The sequence below is a fragment of the Littorina saxatilis genome, linkage group LG15 (assembly GCF_037325665.1).
Source record: "Littorina saxatilis isolate snail1 linkage group LG15, US_GU_Lsax_2.0, whole genome shotgun sequence".
NCBI lineage: Eukaryota > Metazoa > Mollusca > Gastropoda > Littorinimorpha > Littorinidae > Littorina > Littorina saxatilis.
In genome coordinates this window covers 44382824-44410082 of record NC_090259.1, presented here as the reverse complement: position 1 = coordinate 44410082, position 27259 = coordinate 44382824, and the positions used below count along the sequence as shown (strand labels likewise).

Here is a 27259-nt window from a genome sequence, read left to right as displayed (position 1 = left end):
CCCACGAACGCAGAAGAAGAAGAAGCTTTACTCGGACAAACATCACATGGTTCCTGTACATTTGTTTGAGACACATCCTCTCGCTAGTGAATGGCCTGTAGTGTCACGTCGGAAAGTTTCACAAATGAGAAGAAACCCACATTACGTAGTCTGGCAGGGTATTGACTATCAGAATCGCACTTTTCCCCTAGAGCAACGCATAGTGTTTGGACCGATTTCTTTCCTTTCTCCTTGCTTGTTTGCTTCGAGCATGTGTTGGCCGGAAGCGGAAGTCAAAATATTTGTTTGTCCAAGCTTCAAGCAGTATAACGCTGCCAACTGGTCTTGTAGCAGCGACATAATTATTTCTACACATACACAAACATGTAACTCTGCCGAACGGTCATGTCTCTGTATCTGTATCTGTCTGTTTCGCTGCACTTGTAGAACAAGTCATCCAGATGTCTGGCATTGTTGCAGCGGAGTGGGGGGTGCGCAGCTAGTTCTTTATCGTCGTCTGGCTACTGCCAGCGCCGACTTGAAGCTCTCGGTCGATGCCGAGGTTACAGTTTCTTCATCTAATTGGTTCCAGGCCACTACAGTCTTTGGGAAAAACGAATGTCTGTATTGCTCAGTGTTACAGCGTGGCACAGTGAAGCATCTGCTATTGTTCCTGATGTAGTTGTCTACTGGATTCGAGGTGCTAAAGTCTCTGGAAGATTGACGTGGACGAATGAGGCGTCCTGGTTTTTGAGGGATCAGGAACTTGTCAGGCGGGATTGCCGGCACCAGCCCCTCAACCACTTTGTAGAAGGAGGTTAGACGCAGGTGTTCGCGACGTTCCTGGAGGGATGGTAGTTGGAGCTTGTGTAGGAGCCCAGTGACGAAGCCAGGAGTCGTGGTTCTGTAGTCACCAGAGATGAAGCGAGATGCGTTCCGCTGTACGCGCTCCAATCTCTCGACGTCCTGCTTAAGGTATGGGTCCCAGATGGTGGCACCATACTCAAGAAGAGGGCGGATGAGGGCAAGGTAGGCGTTGTGCCTGCAGTTTGATGGGCAGTGGCGCAGGTTGCGGCGGAGGAATCCGAGGGTGCTGTTAGCTGTATAGCAGTGACAGAGTTATTTCCAAAACATCATAACTCTGAAGAAAGGTCATGTAGCAATGACAGAGTTACTTCCAAAAATCGTGTATTGTGCAACCATGATGTTTGTTGATGTGTGTTGCAGGAGTGCCTTTCAGACAGCAGCAAGACTTCACGCAATTCCCTGTCGCTGCACCGCATGCCTGGTCCGTCCTACACCGACCTCCGCGGCTCCTCCACTAACTATCCTTTCTGGCCAGGTGAGGCTGCGATCTGGATATCTCTGTAATCGATGGGTTTCATTTTTTGGACTGTCTATTGACAGGGATACTGGTATTTTCGTGGTAAAAAAAAAAGTCAAAATACAATGGAACGTTCCTCTTAAAGGCACAGTAAGCCTCCCGTAAACCATCACAAATACTGTCAGGCTTTTACACACAGTACAAACACCCTTCCATTTGAACACTCACCGAACGGGAACATCCTAGGTGCCCTACGTAAAGAGCGAGCAATTTTCAAAGAATTAATTTTTCGGATTGAGACCATCTCAATCGGACCCATCCTGAACTGAGGTCAAACATGAGTTACTTCCCTTTAACTGGCGATAGCCGTGGAGCGATGATTGTGCGTTTTGGCGCTAGACCTAACTTTTAAAATCTAAATAATAAATTGACAGCTTGTTACACAAACATTCTTAAATCATAAAAGAATTATTTTTTCATCAAGACAAGATCAGTACAATTCGAAGTTTTGAAAGTTTGAAAAAAGAAAAGCCCGGAAGCAGGGTCACGCAAGGTCGTGGTTTTCGTAGCAGACGACGGTTTATAGGCAGTCAAAAGCCATCGCTCGAGTTCTTATGAACCACATTTGTTTGTTTTGTGAAAAGTCAGAGGTACATAATAACGTGCTATTGCAGATAAGCTCACAGCGAGCCGCATTCGAATTACAAACTGACGACTGCATTGTGAAAAAGGGAAACTGGATCACACGGGTTATCGATGGCTCAGGGGTAAGATAAACCACGCAAAAATAAATTCTTTGAAAATTGCTCACTCTTTACGTAGGGCACCTAGGATGTTCCCGTTTGGTGAGCGTTCAAATGGAAGGGTGTTTGTACTGTGTGTAAAAGCCTGACAGTATCTGTGATGGTTTACGGGAGGCTAAATTACTGTGCCTTTAAGATCCTCCAATTTACGATGTCGCCGTTTTTAGGACCTTGATTTTTCAGATTGTCTGTTCATTCCCTGTGTAAATTTGCCTCTATTTTAAGACTCCCCCTTTTTTAAGACCTATTTTATTCAGATTTGCGGAGGTCTTAAAAAGGGGGTTGCACCGGACTGTTAACCAGAAATGCATGTTACAGTGGAATTGCCTTTTAAGACTTTTTTTTTTTTTTTTCTTCTCTTTTTCTCTTTACAATGGAAATATTCCTGGACAAATCAAATTTTCTACTTAATATTTGAAACTCAAAAATTACAAAAGACCTAAAATCTAAGAATTTTAGGTCTTAAAGGGGTGGGAGTCTTAAAATGGAGGTAAACTTACAGAGGTAATGAACTGGAAAATAAAGGTCTTATATTGAGGGGGGGGGGGTTGCACTGTACAGTCCAACCTGCCCCAGAGACCACCTCTTGATAACAATTACCACCTGCCAATTTCAACCATCCCAAAGGATCCCTGATGATTTTGTTTTCTACATAGTTCACCTTTCCATAGCGACCGCCTGTCTATAAAAACCACGCTTGGAAGGTCCCTTGGATGGTCATTATTGACAGGTTCAACTATTTTAGTGGTACCAAAAAAAGTCAAAATATGTGAAATGAAATCGCCAACCAGTCAAACACACTTGCTGATATTTCGTCAGGCTCATCCTACTGTTCTGAGGGACTTGTGTTTCCAGTAAAGCTATTCTCAGTTACCGTGAAGTTGATTGTTTGCCCATATATGTGTGTATGCCATTTGTCTAAAATCAAATTCACTCACGTCACAAGTTGATCTAAGAAGGGGTACAAACAAGTGTGAAATATAGTGCAGAGCTTGATGTTGCATGACTGTCATGCGTTGGCTGTTGTGGTTGCAGGGGGTATGGACGAGCCAGTACTGGACAAACTGGAAGACAGAGAGGGTGACTCTGCTGCCATAAACTTGGACACAGGTTCAATTTGTATTTTTACTTGGATGTTAGCTGTAGCTTGTGATGGTTGTGTTTCTTTGTTGGTAAAGTTTTGTCTGTTTGTGCTTGTATGTGAGTGTGTGTATGTCTGTCTGTCTTTGCTTGTGTCTGTCTGTCAGTCTGTCTGTGCTTGTGTCTGTCTGTCAGTCTGTCTGTCAGTCTGTCTGTGCTTGTGTCTGTCTGTGCTTGTGTCTGTCTGTCAGCGCCTGTTTGTGTGTGTGTCTGTGTAGTCTGTATCTGTATCTGAATCTTGCAAAATTGGATTGTTAAACCACTGACAATTTTATTTATTAACTGTTTTTTTGACAAGCGTCTTGATGGCTTTATTTTCATTTTCTGTGACAGAGCTTTTGACAGCGGCCCCAGGGCTTGCTGACGGAATGACCTTTGACACTGGTGCCGCCGACCCGAAGCCTCCACCCCCACCAGAGAGCAACACTGCCCCTGACGTCATTAACCTGGCGGACATCTTGGCCGACACAGATGACCTTGACCTTGGTGACAGTGATGAAGAAGAGGCGGAACAGAAGAAGAAGGACAAAGAAAATGTGTGTAGTGTTTTTTTGCGTCTGTCTTGTTTTGCTTTGGATTCTAAATGCTTTTGGATGTGATGTGCGCGCGTGTGTGTGTGTTTGTTTGTCAGTCTGTATGACTGTACGTCTGAGAGCGTGTGTGTCTCTCTCTTCCTATTTGTGTTTTCATCTTTGTTTATTTCATTTTCATTTTAATTTTTCATTTTCATTACTTTATTGTCCCATCGCTGGGAAATTCGGGTCGCTTCCTCCCAGTGGAAAGCTAGCAGCAACGGAGTCGCGCTACCCAGGTGTCTGTGTGTTTAGGTGTATTCAGCCACCTGCACTTATGGCAGAATGACCAAGGTCTTTTACGTGCCATTGTGATGACACGGGGGTGGGACATGGCTTCCGTCTCTGGGTCTGCACATAAAGTTGACCCGTCCCGGCCCGAATTCGAACCTGCGACCTTTCAATCACAAGTCCAGTGCTCTACCAACTGAGCTACCGTGTGTGCGCGTCTGTGTGTGTCTGTGTAAGGGTCTGTCTGCTTGTTTGTCTGTCTGTACCTGTGTGTTATATTTGTTGTTTTAGTGTGTGTCAGGTTTTGGTGTATTTGAATGTGTGTGTGTGTGTGCGTGTATGTGTGTGTGTATATTTGGGTGCAAGCAACCTAGATAATAATGATATGTTACCTCTTTGTTCACAGAACAAGGAGTCAGGGGCAGTAACTCAGCTGGGCAAAAGTGAAAGTCTTGAGAACCTTGTACAGGTAAAAGAATTACGGACTCAATGAGTGACTGGCAGGCTGATTGACTGACTGGCAGACTGATCTGACTTGACTGACTGGCAGACTGATTGACTTAATGGCTTGGAGGACGGAATGCTTGCTCTGACAATCAGTCCATCAATCAATCTCTCTATAAATCTGTCTATTAATTCATCTGTTCATCCATCTGTCTGTCCATCTTTTCATCTGTCTATCTACCAACCCATTCAATCCATCCATCTGTCGGAGCATCAGGTTTTCTGTCCCTCCATCCATCACTTACATACAAATTGACTGGGCATGCAGTGTATTAGTGTGAGCTAGCTTTTGAATTTCAACAAAGATGAATGTATGTTGTTTGTATGTTATCTCTCACACACACCCCCCTTCCCCCTTTCAAGCCATTGATTGTAATGCGCTTTGCGCTGTGGAGAATCACTATATAAATGTCCTATTATTGCTATTATTATTATTATGAGGGTGATTAAATGATTAAGCTTTTTCAAGTCATTTACTGTTATTGTGTAGATTTTCTTGATGAGAAAATCAGAGAAAAACAGACAAGAAAGATGACTGAATGACATTGTAGGAGTTTTTCTGTCACAGGTGAAGGAAGATCAGACGACGACAGAGGTGACAAAGAAAAAGACAGAGGAGAAGAAGGAATCGTGGGCAGTAAAGGTTGACGTCAACTCTCCCGTCACAGAATTCTACAAACGAGTTCCGAATATGGCCTATAAGGTGTGTGTATTTTCTGTCTTTCTGTCTGTCTGCCTGTCTGTCGGTTTGTCCGTCTGCCTTGGAAAAAGATTGAAGAGAAGAAGGAACAAGTCGCGTAATGCGAAATTACTACATTTAGTCAAGCTGTGGAACTCACAGAATGAAACTGAACGCACTGCATTTTTTTCACAATGACCGTAGTCCGCCGCTAGTGCAAAAGGCAGTGAAAGTGACGAGCCTGTTTAGCGGTAGCGGTTGCGCTGTGCTGCATAGCACGCTTTACTGTACCTCTCTTCGTTTTAACTTTCTGAGCGTGTTTTTAATCCAAACATATCATATCTATATGTTTTTGGAATCAGGAACCAACCAGGAATAAGATGTAATTGTTTTTAAAACGATTTTGGAAATTTAATTTTAATCATAAATTTTATATTTTTAATTTTCAGAGCTTGTTTTTAATCCAAATATAACATATTTATATGTTTTTGGAATCAGATAAAGAATAAAATAAAAGTAATTTTGGATCGTTTTATAAAAAAATAATTTACAATTTTCCGATTTTTAATGACCAAAGTCATTAATTAATTTTTAAGCCTCCATGCTGAAATGCAATACCGAAGTCCGGCCTTCGTCGAAGATTGTTTGGCCAAAATTTCAATCAATTTGATTGAAAAATGTGGGTGTGAGAGTGCCGCCTCAACTTTTACAAAAAGCCGGATATGACGTCATCAAAGACATTTATCCAAAACAAAAAAAAAAGGTCTGGGGATATCATCCCCAGGAACTCTCATGTACAATTTCATAAAGATCGGTCCAGTGGTTTACTCTGAATCGCTCTACAAACACAAACGCACAGACACTAGCAATGACACATGAAATTTTGATATTAATGGTTGAATGACAAGAAAGACACCAATTTAAAGAGATCAAAATTCTGAGCACATAGCAATTTGTTTTATTTAAATCGGTGCAGTAGTTCTCGAGATATGGTCATTTTAGTTAAGAAATGTTGGGCGTCATTTGAGGACAAAGCTAGTAGCTAAATACATGGGACATAGACTGATAGCTGTGGCAATAACATGAAATTTTGAAATTAATGGTTGAATGACAAGAAACACACCATTTTAAAGAGATCAAAATTCTGAGCACATAGCAATTTGTTTTATTTAAATCGGTGCAGTAGTTCGCGAGATATGAACATTTTAGTTCGAAATCACTTTGCTTTGAGCGAGCCGAGATCGCAACCTCTTCAGGCTTTTGATCGGCCGAGTTTCGCATTTTTCGGGTCTAGTTTTGCGCAGCATAATCGTTGGGAATAAGTCATTTCTCGCTCGATTCTTTTGATTTTTGGCTTAAATGAAACAGAAGTTAATGTTTTATAAACTGCATTTGAACCGTGTATGCCGATGGAAGTTTTCAGACCAAATTTTAGTGAAACTCACACGAGTAATATTCACCGTCATGCTGACGGAGATGTAGCTTCCGGTGGGTCGCGGTTTTCTGTATGGGAAAGATGTAAAGCTTTCTCTGATTGGTTGCAAAATATCACAGCCCTCCAATGAAAATTACGGTATTCCCAGCTGTTTGAAATGAACTGGTCGTCTGCAAAGAGTGACGCGAAAATGGCCGCGAGAGGCAGTGAAGACGAACACGCACTTTCACACTCAAAATATTCCAAAACACATCTTTTATTAATTTCATACAGTAAACTTTGTTTTTGAATCATTTCTTTATTCATTCCTTTTTCATTTGATACATAATTTGTGACTCACAAACATCAATTATGCCAATTTTTTTTCACTCAAAGTGAAAAAAAAGTGCCTTTTCACTGTGTCCTCAGTTGACGCTGGGCGATGTGGCAATGCTACAGACACACACACACACACACACACATACACCGCGACCCTCGTCTCGATTCCCCCTCTATGTTAAAACATTTAGTCAAAACTTGACTAAATGTAAAAATGGGCAGTCAAGATGAACGTCAACTCTTCTGTCATTGAATTTTACAAACGATTTCCTAGTATGGCTTATAAGGTGTGTGTTTTTCGGTCAGTTTTCTCGTTTGTCTGTCATCACTTCTGTCTGTGGATTTTACAAACGAGTTCCTGTTATGATGAGGTGTGTGTGTGTTTCTGTCTTTTTGTGTGTCTGTCATTCTGTAAAAACATGGAAGAGAAGAAGGATCTTTGGGCAGTGAAAGTGATTTTGACAAAAATGTTCCTGATATGCCCTAACAGCTTTGTGAGTGTGTGTTTTTGCATTTATTTCTATTTGTTAGAGCCAGAATTTGGAACTGTTGTAAGACATTATTAAAATAACTCTACCTGCAGTGAGCGTTTATTTTCCAAACAAAAATGTATGGATATTATACAGTGGAATTCCCTTTGCAAGACCTTCTGATTTAAGACTCAGACATCCAGATTTGCCTTCGTTAAAAGTTCGTGAGTTCCGATCTTCGCGAGTTTGTTGAAGTGGTGACGTCACATCCCGTCACGGTCACCACTTTCCAATTTCGGTCCAGATCTACACGAAGATCTACACGAAGTTCTTCGTGCGCGTTGGTCTGTTTTTCGAAACAATGATGACGAGTAGTGTTTTATATGACGAGTCTTTTTTATCGGAATATTCCAGACATCTGAATACACTGAAAACAAAATTCTGAAAAGCGAACCACATGCGGCACTGACCCGTCGACTCAAGTTCTGAGTTTTGTGTGGGTATCCGTGTTCAGGCACTAGGCCTCCAAAATGAACAGTTTACAGATGCACAGTCCACAGAAGCGTCGTTAAGATATTAAACTTTAACACTGCGCACATAAAACATATTTTTAACATTATGAAAAGGACTAAAAGTTCTCACGAAGATTGCTGATTGAGGTTCGTCAAACAGGCCTTTTTCACCACGCAGATCCCGGTCTTCGGCAAGCAGTGGTGGGCGCGAAAAACCAAGCCCATGCGCATTGAGGCACAAAGTTAAAAATAGAGAGGAAATCCCCACCACCGACGAATGTTCGTCTGACGAAGGTTGAATCTGGATGTCCCCACTGTTTTCTCAGATTTTCTGTTCATAATTGACCTCTATTTGAAGACTCCACCACATTAAAACTTGATTTTCTCACATTTGTTTAGGTCTTAAAAGGGGGTTTCAGCGTATACACATATGATTAATAACTGTTGTTTCAGTGGCCCTTTGAGCCGGACGTGTTCCAGAAACAAGCCATCCTTCACCTTGAGAAACACGAGAGCGTCTTCGTGGCGGCTCACACCTCGGCCGGCAAAACCGTGGTGGCCGAGTACGCCATTGCTCTGTCCCTCAAACACATGACCAAGTGAGAAAACAATGATTGTGACTGATAGTGTTGCATACAGAAAATGTAACAGCATTTTTATGATTTGCTACAACCGAGCAACGCTCTCTGTCTGTCTCTCTTTCTCTCTCTTTCTCTCTCTCTGTCCTTCAAACACATGACCATTGTGACTGATAACGTTATGTATAGAAATGTAACAGACTGTAAAAACTCGTCAATACGATGCCACTGGACATACCCCATGCTCAGTGATAAAGGGGAACCCCCCTTTTAAGACCTCCAAAAATCTGAAAAGTTCAGGTCTTAAAAAGGAGGGACTCTTAAAATGGGGGTCAATTTACAGAGGTCATGAAATTTGAAAAGACAATCTGAAAAAGTAAGGTCTTAAAAAGGTGGAGGTCTTAAATTGAAGGGTCTTAAAAGGGGTTCCACTGTACATCAGTATTATTACAACAGGGAGAACTTTGTCTGGGGCCACCCATAGACCATTTATCCTGGACCGCCAACTATCTCTCTCTCCGCTCTTTCTCTCTATTACGAGGTAGCGCCTCTCGCATTTAGGAACCTACGCTTACATGGCCTTTCAGAAATCAGGGGGACGTCATATCCGGTGTCGATTGTAAACATGGACGAAGTTGCCGAGGTAAGTTCTGAAAATGCTAAAATAAACTCAGCAAAAGTGCATATGGAACATGTTTTTCGATGAGTTTTGTTAAGTTTAGTTTGGAGTTTTGGAAAATCCAGTTCATTGTCATCTCCCATTGTCACAAATAACTGGAGCGTGCTTTCTTTTCACTGTCTTCGAATCGCTGGCCTTTTAAACCGGACGTGACGCGCCCCTGAAAGTCGAGAGTCGTAACCTCGAAGGGTCACATGACGAGTTGGCGGTCCAGGCTATTTGGTCTATGGGCCACCGTAACAATTATGATGCCACTGCTTTCTTCTTCTTCTTCTGCGTTCGTGGGCTGAAACTCCCACGTACACTCGTGTTTTTGCACAAGTTGAATTTTACGTGCATGACCGTTTTTACCCCGCCATTTAGGCAGCCATACGCCGCTTTCGGAGGAAGCATGCTGGGTATTTTCGTGTTTCTATAACCCACCGAACTCTGACATGAATTACAGGATCTTTTCCGTGCGTACTTGGTCTTGTGCTTGCGTGTACACACGAAGGGGGATAAGCCACAAGCAGGTCTGCACATAAGTTGACCTGTGAGATCGGAAAAATCTCCACACTTAACCCACCAGGCGGCCGCGGCAGGGATTCGAACCCTCGACCTTCCGATTAAGAGGCCGACGTCTTACCACCCCGCCACAGCGCCCGTCTTGCCACTGCTTTAATTTTGACCTCTTGTTTCAGAACGGTGTACACATCCCCCATCAAGGCGCTGTCCAATCAAAAGTTCCGAGATTTCAAGACGACGTTTGGAGACGTGGGTCTGATCACGGGCGACGTTCAGATCAACACCACCGCGTCCTGTCTCATCATGACCACCGAGATTCTCAGGTAACTTCTTACTGTGTGCTCCTTTTGCTTTTTGTTGAGTCACTTGAGAAAAAGTGACTCTATGTAATCGGTCAGTGTTAGTCTGTCCGGCCGGCCGGCCGTAGACACCACCTTAACGTTGGACTTTTCTCGGAAACTATCAAAGCGATCAGGCTCATATTTTGTTTAGTCGTGACCTCCAATGACCTCTACACTTTAACGATGGTTTCGTTGACCTTTGACCTTTTTCAAGGTCACAGGTCAGCGTCAAAGGAAAAATTAGACATTTTATATCTTTGACAAAGTTCATCGGATGTGATTGAAACTTTGTAGGATTATTCTTTACATCAAAGTATTTACATCTGTAGCCTTTTACGAACGTTATCAGAAAAACAAGGGAGATAACTAGCCTTTTCTGTTCGGCAACACACAACTTAACGTTGGGCTTTTCTCGGAAACTATAAAAGTGACCGGGCTCAAATTTTATGTGAACGTGACTCATTGTGTTGTGAATAGCAATTTCTTCCTGTCCATCTGATGCCTCATATAATATTCAGAACTGCGAAAGTGACTCGATCGAGCGTTTGCTCTTCTTGTTTCCCTCTGTATTTGCTTGTTTGTACGCCCTGAACAAGCCTCCATAGGCCAAACATTGCAACATGTTTTTGTGTGTGTGTTTGTGTCTGTGTGTGTGTGTGTGTGTGTGTGTGTGTGTGTGTGTGTGTGTGTCTGGGTGTGTGTGTGTGCGCTGTCCTTGTATTGGTGAGAACAGATTTCGTTTGTTTTTCAACTTTGTTCATGTCACCCACAGTCATTTTGTTGTTTAGATTCTGTATCCGCATTTGTCGTTTCTGTTTAAATATTCATACATGTATTTTATTGTTTCTTAATCCTGACCACTCGCTGTCTTCATTGAATGTCAGCATTCAGGTTTTTTCAGCGTAAAAGTTTCCATTTTGTTGTTTCTTTATCTAGAGCACTTGCTGTCTTTAACAGAGATGAGATTCTTTCTGGTTTTGGAGGGATTCCTCCACTTTTAATCCTCCTGGTACTGGGTTTGGTACAGTTGATCCACCCTTTTATAAACCTCGCCCCTCTCCCCCATTGATTTAAGGCTTTACCCCTTGGAAGACCTTGTTTTTTCAGATTTTGTGTCCATAACTTCTGTAGATTTTCCCCCATTTTAAGACCTGATTTTTTCAGATTTCAGGAGGTCTTAAAGTGGGGATTCCACTGTATTCAGACAAAGAGATGAAGTTTCTTTCGTTGATTGTGTTCCGACTGTAGACATTGGATTTGACGCGCATGTATGACCTTGTTGTGTGGCAGGTCCATGCTGTACAACGGCTCGGACACCATTCGTGACCTTGAGTGGGTCATCTTTGACGAGGTGCACTACATTAACGATTCTGAGGTCAGTGTTCTGAACTCTTTTGCATTTTGCACTTTTACTTTGTTTTGAGAAAAGAATGGTGCACTAAGATGCACTAAATGTTGCATCACAGTGCTCAGTGCAAGTGCACTCAATACCATGACTTTATTTTTTTACTTTTTTTTTTTATTATTCTATGGTATCTTGTACATGTACTAAAACATTTCAACATCATTCTGCTCAGTTATAAAAACATGAAAATACCCCGCATGCCTCCCCTGAAAGCGGCATATGGGGGTAGAAACGGTCATACACATAAAAACCCACTCGTGCAAAACATGAGTGAATGTGGGAGTTTCAGCCCATGAACGAAGAAGAAGAGGAAGGAGATACTGCTCAGTACAGCTATACCTAACATCGTGTCATGGATTACTCCATGTTTCTTCTTCAGCGTTCCAGAATTGTCTGGTTACGTGTGAGCTCGTTTGCCCATTTGGGTTCCCCACACTATACTCTGAGAGCATAGTCAGCTTCACTCCGCTTTCGTTGAGTAGGCATGCTGGGTATTTTTGTGTTTCCATAACCCACCGAACTCTGACATGGATTACAGGATCTTTTCCGTGCGCACTTGGTCTTGTGCTTGCGTGTGTACACACGAAGGGGGTTAAGTCACTAGCAGGTCTGCACATAAGTTGACCTGGGAGATCGGAAAAATCTCCACTCTTAACCCACTAGGCGATAGCGACCGGGATTCGAACTCACGACCTCCCGATTAGGAGGCCGACGTCTTACCACCACGCCCGTCATTACTCCATGTAATGATGTGTTCTATAAAGTAATCATTAGAATCATAGTGCTGAGTGCAAGCTTACCTGGCACCGCACTATTCAGTGTGTTTTTTTAAATCTCATATGATGATGTGTTACAACAGAGAGGGGTGGTGTGGGATGAAGTGCTGATCATGTTACCGCAACATGTCAACATCATACTGCTCAGTGCAACTGTACCCAACACTGCACTATTCAATACTCTTACATGTACAGTGGAGTCCAGCTATAACGAACCTGGGTATAACGAAATCCCGCTTTTAACGAACTGCCATTGATTTCCCGGCAGACAGCCTTCTATTTCTTACTTGTTACTTTCCGGCTACAACGAACCTTTTGAACTCATTTGCATAACGAACCCCTCTTGTAACAAACACGTTTTCATCGCCCCAGAGCCGTTTTGTCTCTAAAAGTCACAAGGCTACAACGAACTGATGTCAATAACTGTCTCCAAAGACAAAAATACACAAACACAAGTGCACATCGCGTGATGGGCGAACTCTGAACAAACAGCAAGAGGTGCACGGAACAGCCACCGCCGCTGTGTTTTCACTATTCCAATCAGCTGCTAAGCTATGACTGTGCTCTAAAAAGTCACAAGGCTACAACGATCTGCCTGTGAGGCGAGATCAAAGGCAGGTCCATTGTGATAGCTGGGTGGCCTTGTTTATAGACACTGTGACCTTCTTCCCAGGGGTCATTGACCCAGTTTTAGCTCTGAGAGGTGGTTCCCCTTTATGAGAGAGGAAACACTTCCTGCACCCGGGTCACTCCCGGGTCAGTGACCGAGTTTAACCTATGGGGAGTTAAACCTATGGGGCGGTCTCTTTGATGTCTTGAGAGGAAACTTGGCCAGGGTAGTACATGCACCAGAACTGGTGGACACCATGAAATCAGAGATTGATCAGAATGTACATATGTACATGCTTTTACACGACTTTTTAAATTTTACTTCTAAAATTGTGACAGTAAAGTGAACATTTGAACTATGCCTCTATGGATTATACAGGGTGACCCAAAAAAAGAGTACCCAAACAAAACGTCATAAATTGAACAAAAATAAAGCAATCTTCATAAAATGTATTTACACACACAAGGAGCCTCTGCATGATTTGCACAGAAAATGTTAGCGTTCTAGCTTGTCTTTCAGGAAAGTTATGCTCATTCTACAGAACATGCTCCAAATGGCCTCTGCGCCGCTGCAGGCAAACTTGAACTCGCCGCGCAAAGTTATCAATCACCCGCACACACTCCTGTTGCGAGATTCCGCGAATGGTTATTGTGATGGCTCTCTTGAGTTCTGTGATTGTCTGTGGGTTGTTCCTGTAGTCGTTGTCTTTCAGGAACCCCCAAAGATAGAAATCTGGGGGATTTAAATCCGAGGGAGGCCATTTGGAGCATGTTCTGTAGAATGAGCATAACTTTCCTGAAAGACAAGCTAGAATGCTAAACTTTTCTGTGCAAATCATGCAGAGGCTACTTGTGTGTGTAAATAAATTTTATGAATATTGCTTTATTTTTGTTCAATTTATGATGTTTTGTTTGGGTACTCTTTTTTTTGGGTCACCCTGTATTATGAAGCAGAGATTGTACTCTCCAAGGAAAGATCGATGGGACGATCATTTGAAGGTGAGTGGAAAAACTTGTCTTAAGGCCATTTAGGGTTGAAAATTCTACAGCGAATTACTGATATAACGAACTAAAATGTATCTCCCTTGAGATTCGTTGTACCCGGACTCCACTGTATCTTGTATGATGATGTGTTACACCAGAGATTTTACAGCAACATGTCAACATCATAGTGCTGAGTGCAAGCGTACCCAGCACTGCTCTATCCAATGTTCTAATCTCATATGATGATGCATTACATGAACAACAGAGAGGGGTGGTGTGGGAAGAAGTGCTGATCATGTTACCGCAACATGTCAACATTATTCTGCTGAGTGCAACTGTACCCAACCACATGGAGTTTGCCGACTGGGTGGGGTAAGTGTGTTTTACTTCCACATTAGTCTGTCTTCACAGCCGTTTTTCTTCTCTGGATCTCTCTGTAAATGCAGTATGCTTCGTATTTGAGTCACATTATTCCTTTCTCCTGGTAAGACGCCGGCCTCCAAAGCGGAAGGTCGTGGGTTCGAATCCCGGCCGCGCCTGGTGGGTTAAGGTGGAGATTTTTCCGATCTCCCAGGTCAACTTATGTGCAGACCTGTTAGCGCTAGTGGCTTATCCCCCTTCGTGTGTACACGCAAGCACAAGACCAAGTGCGCACGGAAAAGATTCTGTAATCCAAGGTCAGAGTTCGGTGGGTTATAGAAACACAAAAATACCCAGCATGCTTCCTCCGAAAGCGGCGTATGGCCAGTGATGGCGCTAATATTTTTTCAAACTGGTACACAAACTTTTATGATGAAAACTATCCAGAAAAAAAGGTAGGCTGGTCATTGGAACCAGTAAGAGTTCAACTCAGAGTACTGGTTTTGTTGTTTTAGCAGCGAAAAAAACGGTAGTTCTAAAAATCAACCGGTAGGTTATACCGGCAGCCAATTATTTTCCGGTATTTTCTCATTTCAACCGGTAAAATACCGGTAATTACCGGTTAACGCCAACACTGTATGGCTGTCTAAATGGCGGGGTAAAAACGGTCATACACGTAAAAATCGTGGGAGTTTCAGCCCACGAACGCAGAAGAAGAAGAAGAAGAAGTGTTCTGAACAGAAAGTCTCAAGAAACAAGGTCTGAAAAGGGAGGGAGTCTTAAATTTGCGGGTTCCACTGTGGAAACAAGATTTCTTTCCTTTATATCTCTGTCTGCCTGTGTGTGTGTGAAGCGTGCGTGTGTGTGTGTGTGCGCATGTGTGTACTTATGTGTGTGCGTGCACGCGCACTCATAATATGTACCATATTTGACGGATTACAAGACGCACCGTTTTATAAGCCGCACCCCCGACTTTTAACAATATAATTGGGACGAGCCACGTATAGGCCGCGTCACTATATTAGCCGCCGTCGAAAAAAATATAATCAGATCTTGTCAATCAATCAAAACAACCAGGCAAACGAAAGTACGGTATTTGGCGAAATCGGCTCCGAGAATAAACAAGTGAAACAAAGAAGAAAAGTGAAAAAGTTTGAAGAAAAATATCACACACACACAATTTGTAACCAACACACACATGTAGTCCCGCCCGAAATAAGCTTTTTTGGGATGATTTACGACTTTTGCGCACATTTCGAGCAGACGAAAACACAACATGGCGGCTCTCGCTCCTCCAACTATCGCGAGACACAAAAAAACGAAATCTCGCGCGCGCGAGATCCTGATACATCCGGTGTTTCTCTGTACGCTATCTTGTCACGACGACTTGTTGACAAACGAAGATTCGCGAAAGAAAGAGAAAAGCGCCGAGTCTTGAGTAGAGAGCTAATAAAGTACCAGTAATCGCTAATCGAGCGAAATGAAAATCCGCGGCGACTTCCATTAGGTGAATGCTATTCAAGTTTAGGTAACGTTTTAGCCGCATCTTTTTATAAGCCGCAATGCGATTTTTTTTGAAAAAAAGTCGCGGCTTGTAGTCCGTCAAATACGGTATGTCTGTGTTTGACTGTGTGTTAGGTGTGTTCTTGTGAGTGGACATGTGCGAGTATGTGTGTGTGGTCTTGACCGTTAGTAAATAACAGCATGCTTCTATTTCAAGCAATAAATGTGAAGACAAACATGAGCACTTCTTTACATCCTATTGACTATGGACTGGGAATGATATTAACAGGAGAACCAAGCGCAAGCCAATGTACGTGATCAGCACCGCCAAGCGCCCGGTGCCCCTGGAACACTTCCTCTACACCGGTAACAGCAACAAGACCAGCACCGAACTCTTCCTCCTCGTCGACGCCAAGGGCAGCTTCCTCACAACTGGGTAATTTTTTGTCCCCGTCTTTCAATCCTTTAAAGCCTTAAATCATTGGTGGCTCAAAAATGGGGAGGGGGGGGGGGGTTATTGTTTCAAGATATTACGTAGAATGGCAGTGCCTTTTGCACTTATGGCAGAATGACCAAGGTCTTTTACACGGAGGTGGGACATGGATGCTGTCTCGGGGTCTGCACATAAAGTTGACCCGTGTCCGTCCCAGCCCGGATTCGAACCCGCGACCCTAGGATCACAAGTCCAGTGCCGTACCACCTGAGCGACCCGAGCCCCCTCAGTGGCAAGAGATAAACTGATCCTTTTTGTCTGGTCTATGTCCACAGGTACAGCAAGGCGGTGGCAGCCAAGAAGGAGCGAGCCAGTCAGAGCTCGCAGAGTTTCGGGGCCAAGGGAACAAGGGGAGGCAACCCGTCTCAGGTAAACACTGTCTTCTAATTATTCTATTCTTCTTGGTTTAACAATGTTCAGTCTCATACAAGAATGAGAAATTTTAATTTCTGCTTTTGTGCCTTACCTGAATATTGTTGTGTCTGTGTGTTTTTGTTGTTGTACTGTATGTGTTTGTCTGATCGTGACTGTCTCCAGGACAAGAACGTGTGGCTGTCGGTGATCGAGATGCTGAAGAAGAAAGACAAGCTGTTTGTTGTATTTGGTGTTGGTGTTGGTGTTGTTGGTGTTGGTGTTGGTGTTGGTGTTGTTGTGTTTGTCTGATCGTGACTGTCTCCAGGACAAGAACGTGTGGCTGTCGGTGATTGAGATGCTGAAGAAGAAAGACAAGCTGTTTGTTGTTGTTTTTGTTGGTGTTGGTGTTGGTGTTGGTGGTGTTGGTGTTGGTGTTGGTGTTGGTGTTGGTGGTGTTGGTGTTGGTGGTGTTGGTGGTGTTGGTGTTGGTGGTGTTGGTGTTGGTGTTGGTGTTGTTGTGTTTGTCTGATCGTGACTGTCTCCAGGGCAAGAATGTGTGGCTGTCGGTGATCGAGATGCTGAAGAAGAAAGACAAGCTGTTTGTTGTTGTTGTTGTTGGTGTTGGTGTTGTTGTTGGTGTTGGTGTTGTTGGTGTTGGTGTTGGTGTTGTTGGTGTTGGTGTTGGTGGTGTTGGTGTTGGTGTTGGTGGTGTTGGTGTTGGTGTTGTTGTGTTTGTCTGATCGTGACTGTCTTCAGGACAAGAACGTGTGGCTGTCGGTGATCGAGATGCTGAAGAAGAAAGACAAGCTGTTTGTTGTTGTTGTTGTTGTTGTTGTTGTTGTTGTTGTTGTTGTACTGTATGTGTTCGTCTGATCGTGACTGTCTCCAGGACAAGAACGTGTGGCTGTCGGTGATTGAGATGCTGAAGAAGAAAGACAAGCTGCCCATGGTGGCCTTCACCTTCTCCAAGCGTCGCATCGAGGACAACATCAACAACCTGCAGAGCGTCGACCTCACCACGCAGGCCGAGAAATCAGAGATACACATCTTCTTCCACAGGTGTATTCAACGACTCAAGGGCAACGACAGGCAGCTGCCACAGGTGAGAAATCAGATATACAGGTGTATTCAGTGAAGGTGAGACTTCAGAGATACTTATCTTCTTCTACAGATGTATCCAGCGACTCAAGGGCAACGACAGGCAGCTGCCGCAGGTGAGAAATCAGAGTTATACTGGTGTGTTCAGTAAAAGATACACATCTTCTTCCACATGTGTCGTCGGGTACCTAAGGGAATTGACAGGCAGCTGATGCCACAGGTGAGAAATCAGATATACAGGTGGAAAATCAGAGTTATACAGGTGTATTCAGTGAGAGGTACACATCTCCTCGCACAGGTGTATCAAAGGCAACGACAGGTAGCTGCCGCAGGTGAGAAATCAGAATTAAACAGGTGAGAAATCAGAGTTATACATGTGAGAAATCGGAGTTTATATACAGGTGAGGAATCTGAGTTATACCGGTGTCTTCAGTCAGAGGTACACATCTCCTTGCACAGGTGTATAAGTGTGTGTTATGCGTGTTACAGGTGTATAAGTGTGTGTTACACGTGTTACATGTATATAAATGTGTGTTACGCGTGTTACAGGTGTATAAGTGTGTGTTACACGTGTTACAGGTGTATAAGTGTGTGTTACGTGTGTTACAGGTGTATAAGTGTGTGTTACATGTGTTACAGGTGTATACGTGTGTGTTACGCATGTTACAGGTGTATAAGTGTGTGTTATGCGTGTTACAGGTGTTACACATGGAGCAGGTGTTAAAGAGAGGTCTGGGCGTTCACCACAGCGGTATCCTGCCAATTCTCAAAGAGGTGGTGGAAATGCTCTTTCAGCGTGGAATGGTCAAGGTCAGTGTCTCTTTGACTATAGTTTTTATCTATTTTTATATATTTTACGCCCCCTCTGCAAAGCCATTAGGGGCGTGTTGCTGGGTGTTGCCTCAACCTCAGACGAGATACCCAGCTGTGTGCGTGTTTAGGTGGTATCAGCCACTTGCACTTATGGCAGAATGACTCCAACCCCCTGGATAGGGCGGGGATGTAGCTCAGTCGGTAGCGCGCTGGATTTGTATCCAGTTGGCCGCTGTCGGCGTGAGTTTGTCCCCACGTTCGGCGAGAGATTTATTTCTCAGAGTCAACTTTGTGTGCAGACTCTCCTCGGTGTCCGAACACCCCCCGTGTGTACACGCAAGCACAAGACCAAGTGCGCACGAAAAAGATCCTGTAATCCATGTCAGAGTTCGGTGGGTTATAGAAACACGAAAATACCCAGCATGCTTCCTCCGAAAACGGCGTATGGCTGCCTAAATGGCGGGGTAAAAAACGGTCATACACGTAAAATTCCACTCGTGCAAAAAACACGAGTGTATGTGGGAGTTTCAGCCCACGAACGCAGAAGAAGAAGAAGAAGAACCCAGGACCCTTGGATCACAAGTCCAGTGCTCTACCACCTCAACAACCCGGGCCCCCAATTTGGATTTCATGCGTGAATCATGTGTATGTGCAGATCCTGTTTGCGACAGAGACGTTTGCGATGGGAGTGAACATGCCTGCACGCACGGTGGTGTTCGACAGCACACGGAAGCATGACGGGACGTGCATGCGCAACCTGTCGGCGGGTGAATACATCCAGATGGCGGGCCGGGCGGGGCGCCGAGGTCTGGACACCACCGGTACCGTCATCATCCTGTGTAAAGGGGACGTGCCGGAGACGTCAGAACTGCACAAAATGATGCTGGTCAGTGACGCTTCATCACTTGTATTAACCCCTTCACTGCCCACCCCGTATGTAATACGTGGTCATTTTCGGTTTGTCCTACGCCCATAACCGTATCTCATACTTGGGATTTGTGTCAACAACATTTCAGGACATTTCTGAAAACTAAATGGGAGGTAACCACTGTCCAAGTACTTGTAGGGGTTCTAAACACATTTCTTTCCCATAGACCGTTCGGATAATGCTGTTATACTGTGGCAGTGAAGGGGTTAATGACTTGTGTGTGCGTGTGCATGGATAGAGTCTCAAATCAGACTCACTGAACAGCAGAACCGCAGATGTTATGGATAACGTGTGGAAGACATGGAATAAAAGCGAGTAGAATCTCAGTTCTTTCGGATGAGATGAAAAACCGAGGTCCCTTCTTGTACACTACATTGGGATGTGCACGTTAAAGATCCCACGATTGACAAAAGGGTCTTTCCTGGCAAAATTGTATAGGCATAGATAAAAATGTCCACCAAATACCCGTTTGACTTGGAATAAAGGCCGTGAAAGGTGAATGCTCGCCTAATAGGCTACTGAGCTTTACTGGCCGATGTGAATGCGTTATATATTGTGTGTAAAAAATGTCTGTTTGTCTGTCTGTCTGTAAAAAATTCCATTTCAAACGGCAGAAATTAATATGTAAGCGCCTAGGGCTATATCTAGATTAGGCGCATAAAAATGATCACAATAATAATAATAATAACGTGACTCAATCTCGTTGTTTCAGGGCAAGCCCACACACTTGAAATCAAACTTCTAACTGACCACAATAATTCTGAGGGTTGTGTCAGTGTTCTTGTTGTTTTCAGGGTTCACCTCTGCTGTTGAAATCCCTGCTCAGACTCACTGAATAGCATACCCATGTATGTTAAGGATATCAAATCACAGTCTCATTGTTTCAGGGGGAAACCAGGAATACCAAGGTCTCAGTTCGTGTTGATTCTAAGGATAATGTAACTCAGTCTCACTTTCTTAGGTTAAACTAAATTCTAATGCTTCTACTGTCTTGGTTGTTGTGGAAATTAATAGATAACTAACTCAAAAAGGGAATTTTAAGGATAGTGTAACCTAATTTCTCTATTTCAGGGCAAACCTTACAACACTAGAGCCTCAGTTTAGACTGACAAACACCATAACCCTGAACCTTCTATGCATGTAATAACTGCGAGTAGAGTCTCAGTTCTTGTGGATGTTAGGATAACGTACTGACTCAATCTCGTTGTTTCAGGGCAAACCAACAACGCTAGAGTCTCAATTCTTGTGGGTATTAGGATAACGTACTAACTCAACTCAATCTCATTGTTTCAGGGCAAACCAACAACATTAGAGTCTCAGTCCTTGTGGATATTAGAACCTTCTGCGCATGGAATAAAAGCGAGTAGAATCTCAGTTCTTGTGGATGTTAGGATAACATACTACATCAGTCTCACTATTTCAGGGGAAACCGACAACGCTAGAGTCACAGTTCAGACTCACCAACACCATGATTCTGAACCTTCTGCGCGTGGAACAGCTGCGTGTGGAAGACATGATCCGTCGCAGTTTCTCTGAGTTCCACACTCAACGAGAGGAGGTCAATCATCGCAAGGCCATGGAGGAGCTCAAAGGTCATATGTCGAAGGTCAAGGACATTGAGTGTTACCTTTGCTCGGTTGACCTTGAGCGGTACTACAAGGCCTGCAAGGACTACCAAGAGCTGAAACAGCGACTGCAGGTTGGGTTGTGTGTATTTGTTTGTGCGTGTGTGTATGTGTGTGTTTGCACGTGTGTGTGTTTCTGCATGTGTGTGTGTGAGTGAGTCTCTCTCTGTGCACCTTATATTTATAGTGTGTTATGGTGGAGATTTTACTATTTTAAGAGGATTTGTTGTTGTCAATATTTTGTTCCTATCTTGTGACATTACGGGATTACTATGATTCCTCAGAGTGCTGGTAGGTTAGTTCTGTCCACCCTGTCTATACCTACCAGCACTCTGAGGAATCATAGTAATCCCGTAATGTCACAAGATAGGAACAAAATATTGACAACAACAAATCCTCTTAAAATTTCTTCGGTTTATGCAGAATGTTACTTGAAACAGCACAATCATAGTACAAAACAATCATAGTACAAAACAATCATAGTACAAAACAATCATAGTACAAAACAATCATTTGGGTTGCTCATTGAAGCTTACACTTGTATGGTTTGTTCAACCTGTGTGGACCAAACATAGAGTTGAAACCGACACCAACATGTTAAAATGATAATGATAATAGAATATTTATATAGCGCTTCGCTACAGCTCAAAGCACTTCACAATAGCCCAGGGGGAAAAAAAACCACCAAAATATACAAATAATTTTAATTTGCATTAAATGACATTTATCCTTGTTTCCCAGGAAGTTGTGCTGTCTCACCCAGCAGCCATCAAAGCCCTGTCAGCGGGTCGAGTGGTCGTCATCGACAACAGTCGCCATAGCAACGTCCTTGGCGCCGTCCTTCAAAGCAGTCTGGGCAGCAACAACACACGCATCTTCACCGTCCTTATCCTGGCCAACAGGGGAGACAACCTCGCTGCAGGGGAAATCACTCCAAGCGACAATCACCGCGTGAAGCCGGTTAAGATGCGGCAGCTGTTCATCCCTGAAGGAGTGTGCTGGCACGGTGTGGTGGAGGTGAAGGCTGCTGACATCGCCGTCATTACCACCAAGACCATCAAGCTGGAAGCGGACAAGATCGTCAAGGATGTCAAGAAGCGAGAACAGCCTCGCTTCAGGTGAGACAGTCTATTGTTTTCTTTCTTTTATTTTTTTTGTATGTACAAGCTTGTGATTGCTTTTTGTGTTTGTAAATCACTTTAACAACAAACAAGTCGCGTAAGGCAAAATTACTACATTTAGTCAAGCTGTCGAACTCACGGAATGAAACTGAACGCACTGTAGTTTTTCACCAAGACAGTACAGCTTCGTCAATCCCCGCGAGAAGGAAATCGCTCACCTTCCACGTGCAAAACGCAGTGAAATTAACACGCCAGAATAGCGCGGTAGCGTATTGTGCTAAGCAGGAAAGCTCTTTTTTCTGTATTCTTGTTAACTTTCGGAGCTTGTTTTGAATACAACCTATCATATCTATATGTTTTAGGAATCTGGAAATGATAAAGAATAATATGAAATCATTTTTGGATCGATTTCTTAAATTTTTATCGTAAGACTAATTAATCTATTTTCGTTAATTGTGATCACATTTTAAGAGTAAACATGACATATGTTAAATATATTTAGATTCAGAATATGATGAATACGATGCAATCAATTTTAAATCTGTTTGCGAAAAATCGATATTAATGACAACTTTAATGAGCAAACTCATTAATTAATTTTTAAGCCTCCAAGCTGAAATGCAATACCAAAGTCCGGGCTTCGTCGAAGATTGCTTGACCAAACTTTCAACCAATTTGGTTGAAATATGAGAGCGTGACAGTGCCGCCTCAACTTTCACGAAAAGCCGGATGTGACGTCATATCCGGCTTTTTGTAAAAGTTGAGGCGGCACTGTCACACCCTCATTTTTCAATTAAATTGATTGAAATTTTGGCAAAGCAATCTTCGACGAAGGCCGGGGTTTGGTATTGCATTTCAGCTTGGTGGCTTAAAAACTAATGAGTGAGTTTGGTCATTAAAAATCGGAAACTTCTAATTAAAATTATTTTTTTATTAAACGATCCAAAAACAATTTCATCTTATTCTTCGTCATTTTCTGATTCCAAAAACATATACATATGTTATATTTGGATTAAAAACAAGCTCTGAAAATTAAAAATATAAAAATTATGATCAAAATTAAATTTCCGAAATCGTTTTAAAAACTATTTCATCTTATTCCTTGTCGGTTCCTGATTCCAAAAACATATAGATATGATATGTTTGGATTAAAAACACGCTCAGAAAGTTAAAACGAAGAGAGGTACAGTAAAGCACAGCGCAATCGCTACCGTGCCAAACAGGCTCGTCACTTTCACTGCCTTTTGCACTAGTGGCGGACTACATTCAGTTTCATTCTGTGAGTTCCACAGCTTGACTAAATGTAGTAATTTCACCTTACGCGACTTGTTTTCTTCTTTGAGGCATTTTTTTATGTTCAAGCTAGTGATTGCTTTTTGTAAATGAAATGTTCAACAACAATAGCAAGAAACTGCAAGACTGCAAAGACTGTTTATTACGTTACAGCGTCGGTTCAGGCGAGATACACATTTTTTAATTTTTTTATTTGAGGCTTCGGGATGACAGTGGAACCCCCCTTTTAAGACCTGAAAAAATGTGTGAAAACCAGGTCTTAAAAAGGAGAGGGTCTTAACATGGAGGAAAATTTACAGCGGTTATGAACTGAAAATCTGAAAAAAACAGGAACGTAAAAGGGAGGAAGTCTTAAGTAGGTGTTCTTCTTCTTCTTCTTCTGCGTTCGTGGGCTGAAACTCCCACGTACACTCGTGTTTTTTGCACGAGTGGAATTTTACGTGTATGATCGTTTTTTACCCCGCCATTTAGGCAGCCATACGCCGTTTTTGGAGGAAGTATGCTGGGTATTTTCGTGTTTCTATAACCTACCGAACTCTGACATGGATTACAGGATCTTTTTCGTGCGCACTTGGTCTTGTGCTTGCGTGTACACACGGGGGTGTTCGGACACCGAGGAGAGTCTGCACACAAAGTTGACTCCGAGAAGTAAATTAATCTCTCGCCGAACGTGGGGACGAACTCACGCTGACAGCGGCCAACTGGATACAAATCCAGCGCGCTACCGACTGAGCTACATCCCCGCCCCTAGGAGAGGGTCTTAAAATGGAGGAAAATTTACAGCGGTTATGAACTGAAAATCTGAGAAAAAAAACAGGAACGTAAAAGGGAGGAAGTCTTAAGTAGGTGTTCTCAAATGGGTGGTTCCACTGCACAAGCTAGTGATTGTTTTTAGATGTTTTTTTACAACAACAACAACAAAAGCAAGAAACTGCAAGTTCGGATAGCCTGCAAAGACTGTTCATTAAATTACAAGGACCATTCTAACGAAACAGAGTCGGCTTATTTCTAAAACAGATAAGGCTGCAGGCTGTGGCATGAAATCAATATGGGTCAGTTGGTCGGTTTCCAGTCCTTCAAGACCTTGATGGGTGAGAAATCTGGGCTTAATGCAAAAACCCACCAGCTGCAAAGAGTTGAGAAAAATGTCAGTCAGAGCAGAGGCAGTATTTTCTGCTCTCTGTGGTGTGTGTGAACAACGTTTTCTTCCACTGATCGCAGGGACGACCCCCCATCTCAGTCCGTCACCATGGTAACACAGGAGCTGCTGCGTCTCTCAGAGCAAAACCCTGAAGGTCTCAGTGGCCTTGACCCCACCAAAGACCTTCACCTTCGTGACATTGACCTCGTGGAGCAGTTCCGCTCCCTGCAGTTCATGCAGGAAGAGTTTGGTCAGTTCCAGTGTGTGAACTGCCCCAAGTTTGATGAACATGTGAGTTGCAACAAACATTTTTTTTCTTCTTCTTTCATGGGCTGTAACTCCCACGTTCACTCATGCTTTTGCACGAGTGAGTTTTTACATGTATGACTGTTTTTACCCCGCCATTCAGGCAGCCATTGCCGCATTCTGGGGACGCATGCTGTGTATTTTCGTGTTTCTATAACCCACCGAACTCTGACATGGATTACATGATCTTTTCCGTGCGCACTTAGTCTTGTGTTTGCATGTACACATGAAGGGGGGTAAGGCACTAGTAGGTCTGCACACAAGTTGACCTGGGAGATCGAACAAATCTCCACCCTTAACCCACCAGACGGCCACGGCCGGGATTTGAACTCACGACCTTCCGAATAAGAGGCAGATGTCTTATCCACTGTGCCTGTTCAAAACAATTTTGTTAAATTTTGTTTAAAAATATACAAATAACAATGCTGCATACAATGGAGGACAACAGTCTATGCTTTATTTACGAGCTCTTAAAAACAGTATGATGTCAGATTTGGCGGACAAACATAGATGTTGTAATGTATGTTAATAGGATAGTGGGATTTGAAAAGAGGAAAAAAAGGAGAAAAACAGAAGCAACAGAAATACAAATATAAAAGTAAAAACAGTCAGAGCAGCATGAAATAAACAACACAAAAATTAACACACACACACACACACACACACACACACACACACACACATGCACGCACAAACACACACAAAACAGTCACACGCACACACACAATCATGTGAGTTAAATTTTGTCTGATATTAATTGTGTCGTCTGTTCATCTGTTTGTTTGAGTGTCCGCCTGCATAACTTAGCGATCTGCTTCCTTGCTTGTAAAAATGTTTGGCTTTTTATCTGTTCATTATCTATGAACTTTTCTGATGATTTTCCTTGCCAACTTATGAGAAACAAAACTGCAGTCGAAGCTACATTCTCATGTGTGTGTTATGTGTTTGTGCTTTTGTGTATACATGTACACACTGTTGGTATGTGCGTGTTTTTGAGTGCATAATTAAGTGTGTATTGTTAATCCATTACAATGAGCGTGTATGTGTGTTTACAGTTTAGTCAGATCAGCAGCAACATGGGTCTGAAGGAGGAGTACAGACGCCTTCAGTTCTTGCTGTCCGACCAGAGTCTACAGCTACTGCCAGAGTATCAACAGAGAGTGGAGGTAAGTTATTTCTTGGGTTACAGTAGAACCCCCCCCTTTGAAGATCCCCCAATTTAAGATTCCTTACCTCTTAGGACTCTGTTTTCAGGTGGTTTTTTTTTCCTAACCTCTGTAAATTTACCCCCATTATAAAACTGTATGGGATCTCTCTATATGTCTGCCTAGGGACTTGAAAAAAAAGCTCAAGAATTCAGAAAAATGAGCATAGAAGTTGAAGAAAAAATGCTGCTCACATGGGTGATTTTCAATAGACAAACTCCAGAAATAACTCTGTCGGCTTTGAATGGGCTGTGAAAGAGCGGAATACCTTTCCTTTTATTGAGGCAAACTTTCCACACATGCTCCTTGTCCACGTGCTTCAGACACACCCCTCATTATTGACTGGACTATCAATCAATCAATCAATATGAGGCTTATATCGCGCGTATTCCGTGGGTACAGTTCTAAGCGCAGGGATTTTTTTTTTTTTTTAACCTTTTTTTTTTTATGCAATTTATATAGCGCACATATTCAAGGCGCAGGGATTTATTTATGCCGTGTGAGATGGAATTTTTTTACACAATACATCACGCATTCACATCGGCCAGCATATCGCAGCCATTTCGGCGCATATCCTACTTTTCACGGCCTATTATTCCAAATCACATGGGTATTATAATGTCTTGTGGAAAAGTTTGCCTCAATAAAAGCAAGAGCATTCACTCTTTCACAGCCCATACGAACCGGACAGAGTTATTTCTGGAGTTCGTCTATTGAAAATCACCCATGTGAGTAGCATTTTTTGTCTTCTTCTTTTTTTTTCTACGTTCCAGAGCTTTTTTCTCCGAGTTATTTCCGAACATCGTCTGTTGGTTTTAAAAATATGGTTTGTGCTTGACAGATGCTGACACGTTTGCACTACGTGGACGCACAAGGCTCGGTGCAGCTGAAGGGTCGCGTGGCGTGCGAGATCTCAAACCACGAGGTCATGATCACGGAGCTGGTGTTCGACAACGTCCTGACTGACCTTCACCCTGCTGACATCGCCGCGCTCCTCTCTTCTATGGTCTTTGAGCAGAAAAACTGCTCAGCTCCCGAACTGACTGACACGCTCAAACAGGTGAATGAACGTCTTTCTTTCTTTCTTTCTGCTCTGTTTTCCTTTTCTTTCTGTTCTATCTATTCAGTATGCATTATTTGTGTGCATAAGGCAAAAAAAAAAAATAGTCTGTTTAC

General features: G+C 43.0%; 1 protein-coding gene across 2 annotated transcripts in view; it reads left to right on the top strand.

Annotated features, from left to right (window-relative positions):
• Positions 1 to 27259, top strand: part of LOC138949437 (superkiller complex protein 2-like) — a 33169-nt gene that overhangs the window by 4914 nt on the left and 996 nt on the right. For both annotated transcript variants that reach the window (XM_070321262.1, XM_070321263.1), the window contains exons 5-23: positions 1207 to 1321; positions 3142 to 3216; positions 3580 to 3782; positions 4456 to 4518; positions 5122 to 5256; positions 8421 to 8566; positions 9905 to 10051; positions 11360 to 11444; positions 14109 to 14215; positions 15996 to 16142; positions 16475 to 16568; positions 17443 to 17655; positions 18351 to 18461; positions 19120 to 19350; positions 20816 to 21091; positions 21759 to 22135; positions 24653 to 24863; positions 25934 to 26044; positions 26925 to 27143. In XM_070321262.1, the coding sequence (XP_070177363.1) occupies positions 1207 to 1321; positions 3142 to 3216; positions 3580 to 3782; positions 4456 to 4518; positions 5122 to 5256; positions 8421 to 8566; positions 9905 to 10051; positions 11360 to 11444; positions 14109 to 14215; positions 15996 to 16142; positions 16475 to 16568; positions 17443 to 17655; positions 18351 to 18461; positions 19120 to 19350; positions 20816 to 21091; positions 21759 to 22135; positions 24653 to 24863; positions 25934 to 26044; positions 26925 to 27143 (3066 nt within the window). The remainder of the gene's footprint in view (positions 1 to 1206; positions 1322 to 3141; positions 3217 to 3579; positions 3783 to 4455; positions 4519 to 5121; positions 5257 to 8420; positions 8567 to 9904; positions 10052 to 11359; positions 11445 to 14108; positions 14216 to 15995; positions 16143 to 16474; positions 16569 to 17442; positions 17656 to 18350; positions 18462 to 19119; positions 19351 to 20815; positions 21092 to 21758; positions 22136 to 24652; positions 24864 to 25933; positions 26045 to 26924; positions 27144 to 27259) is intronic.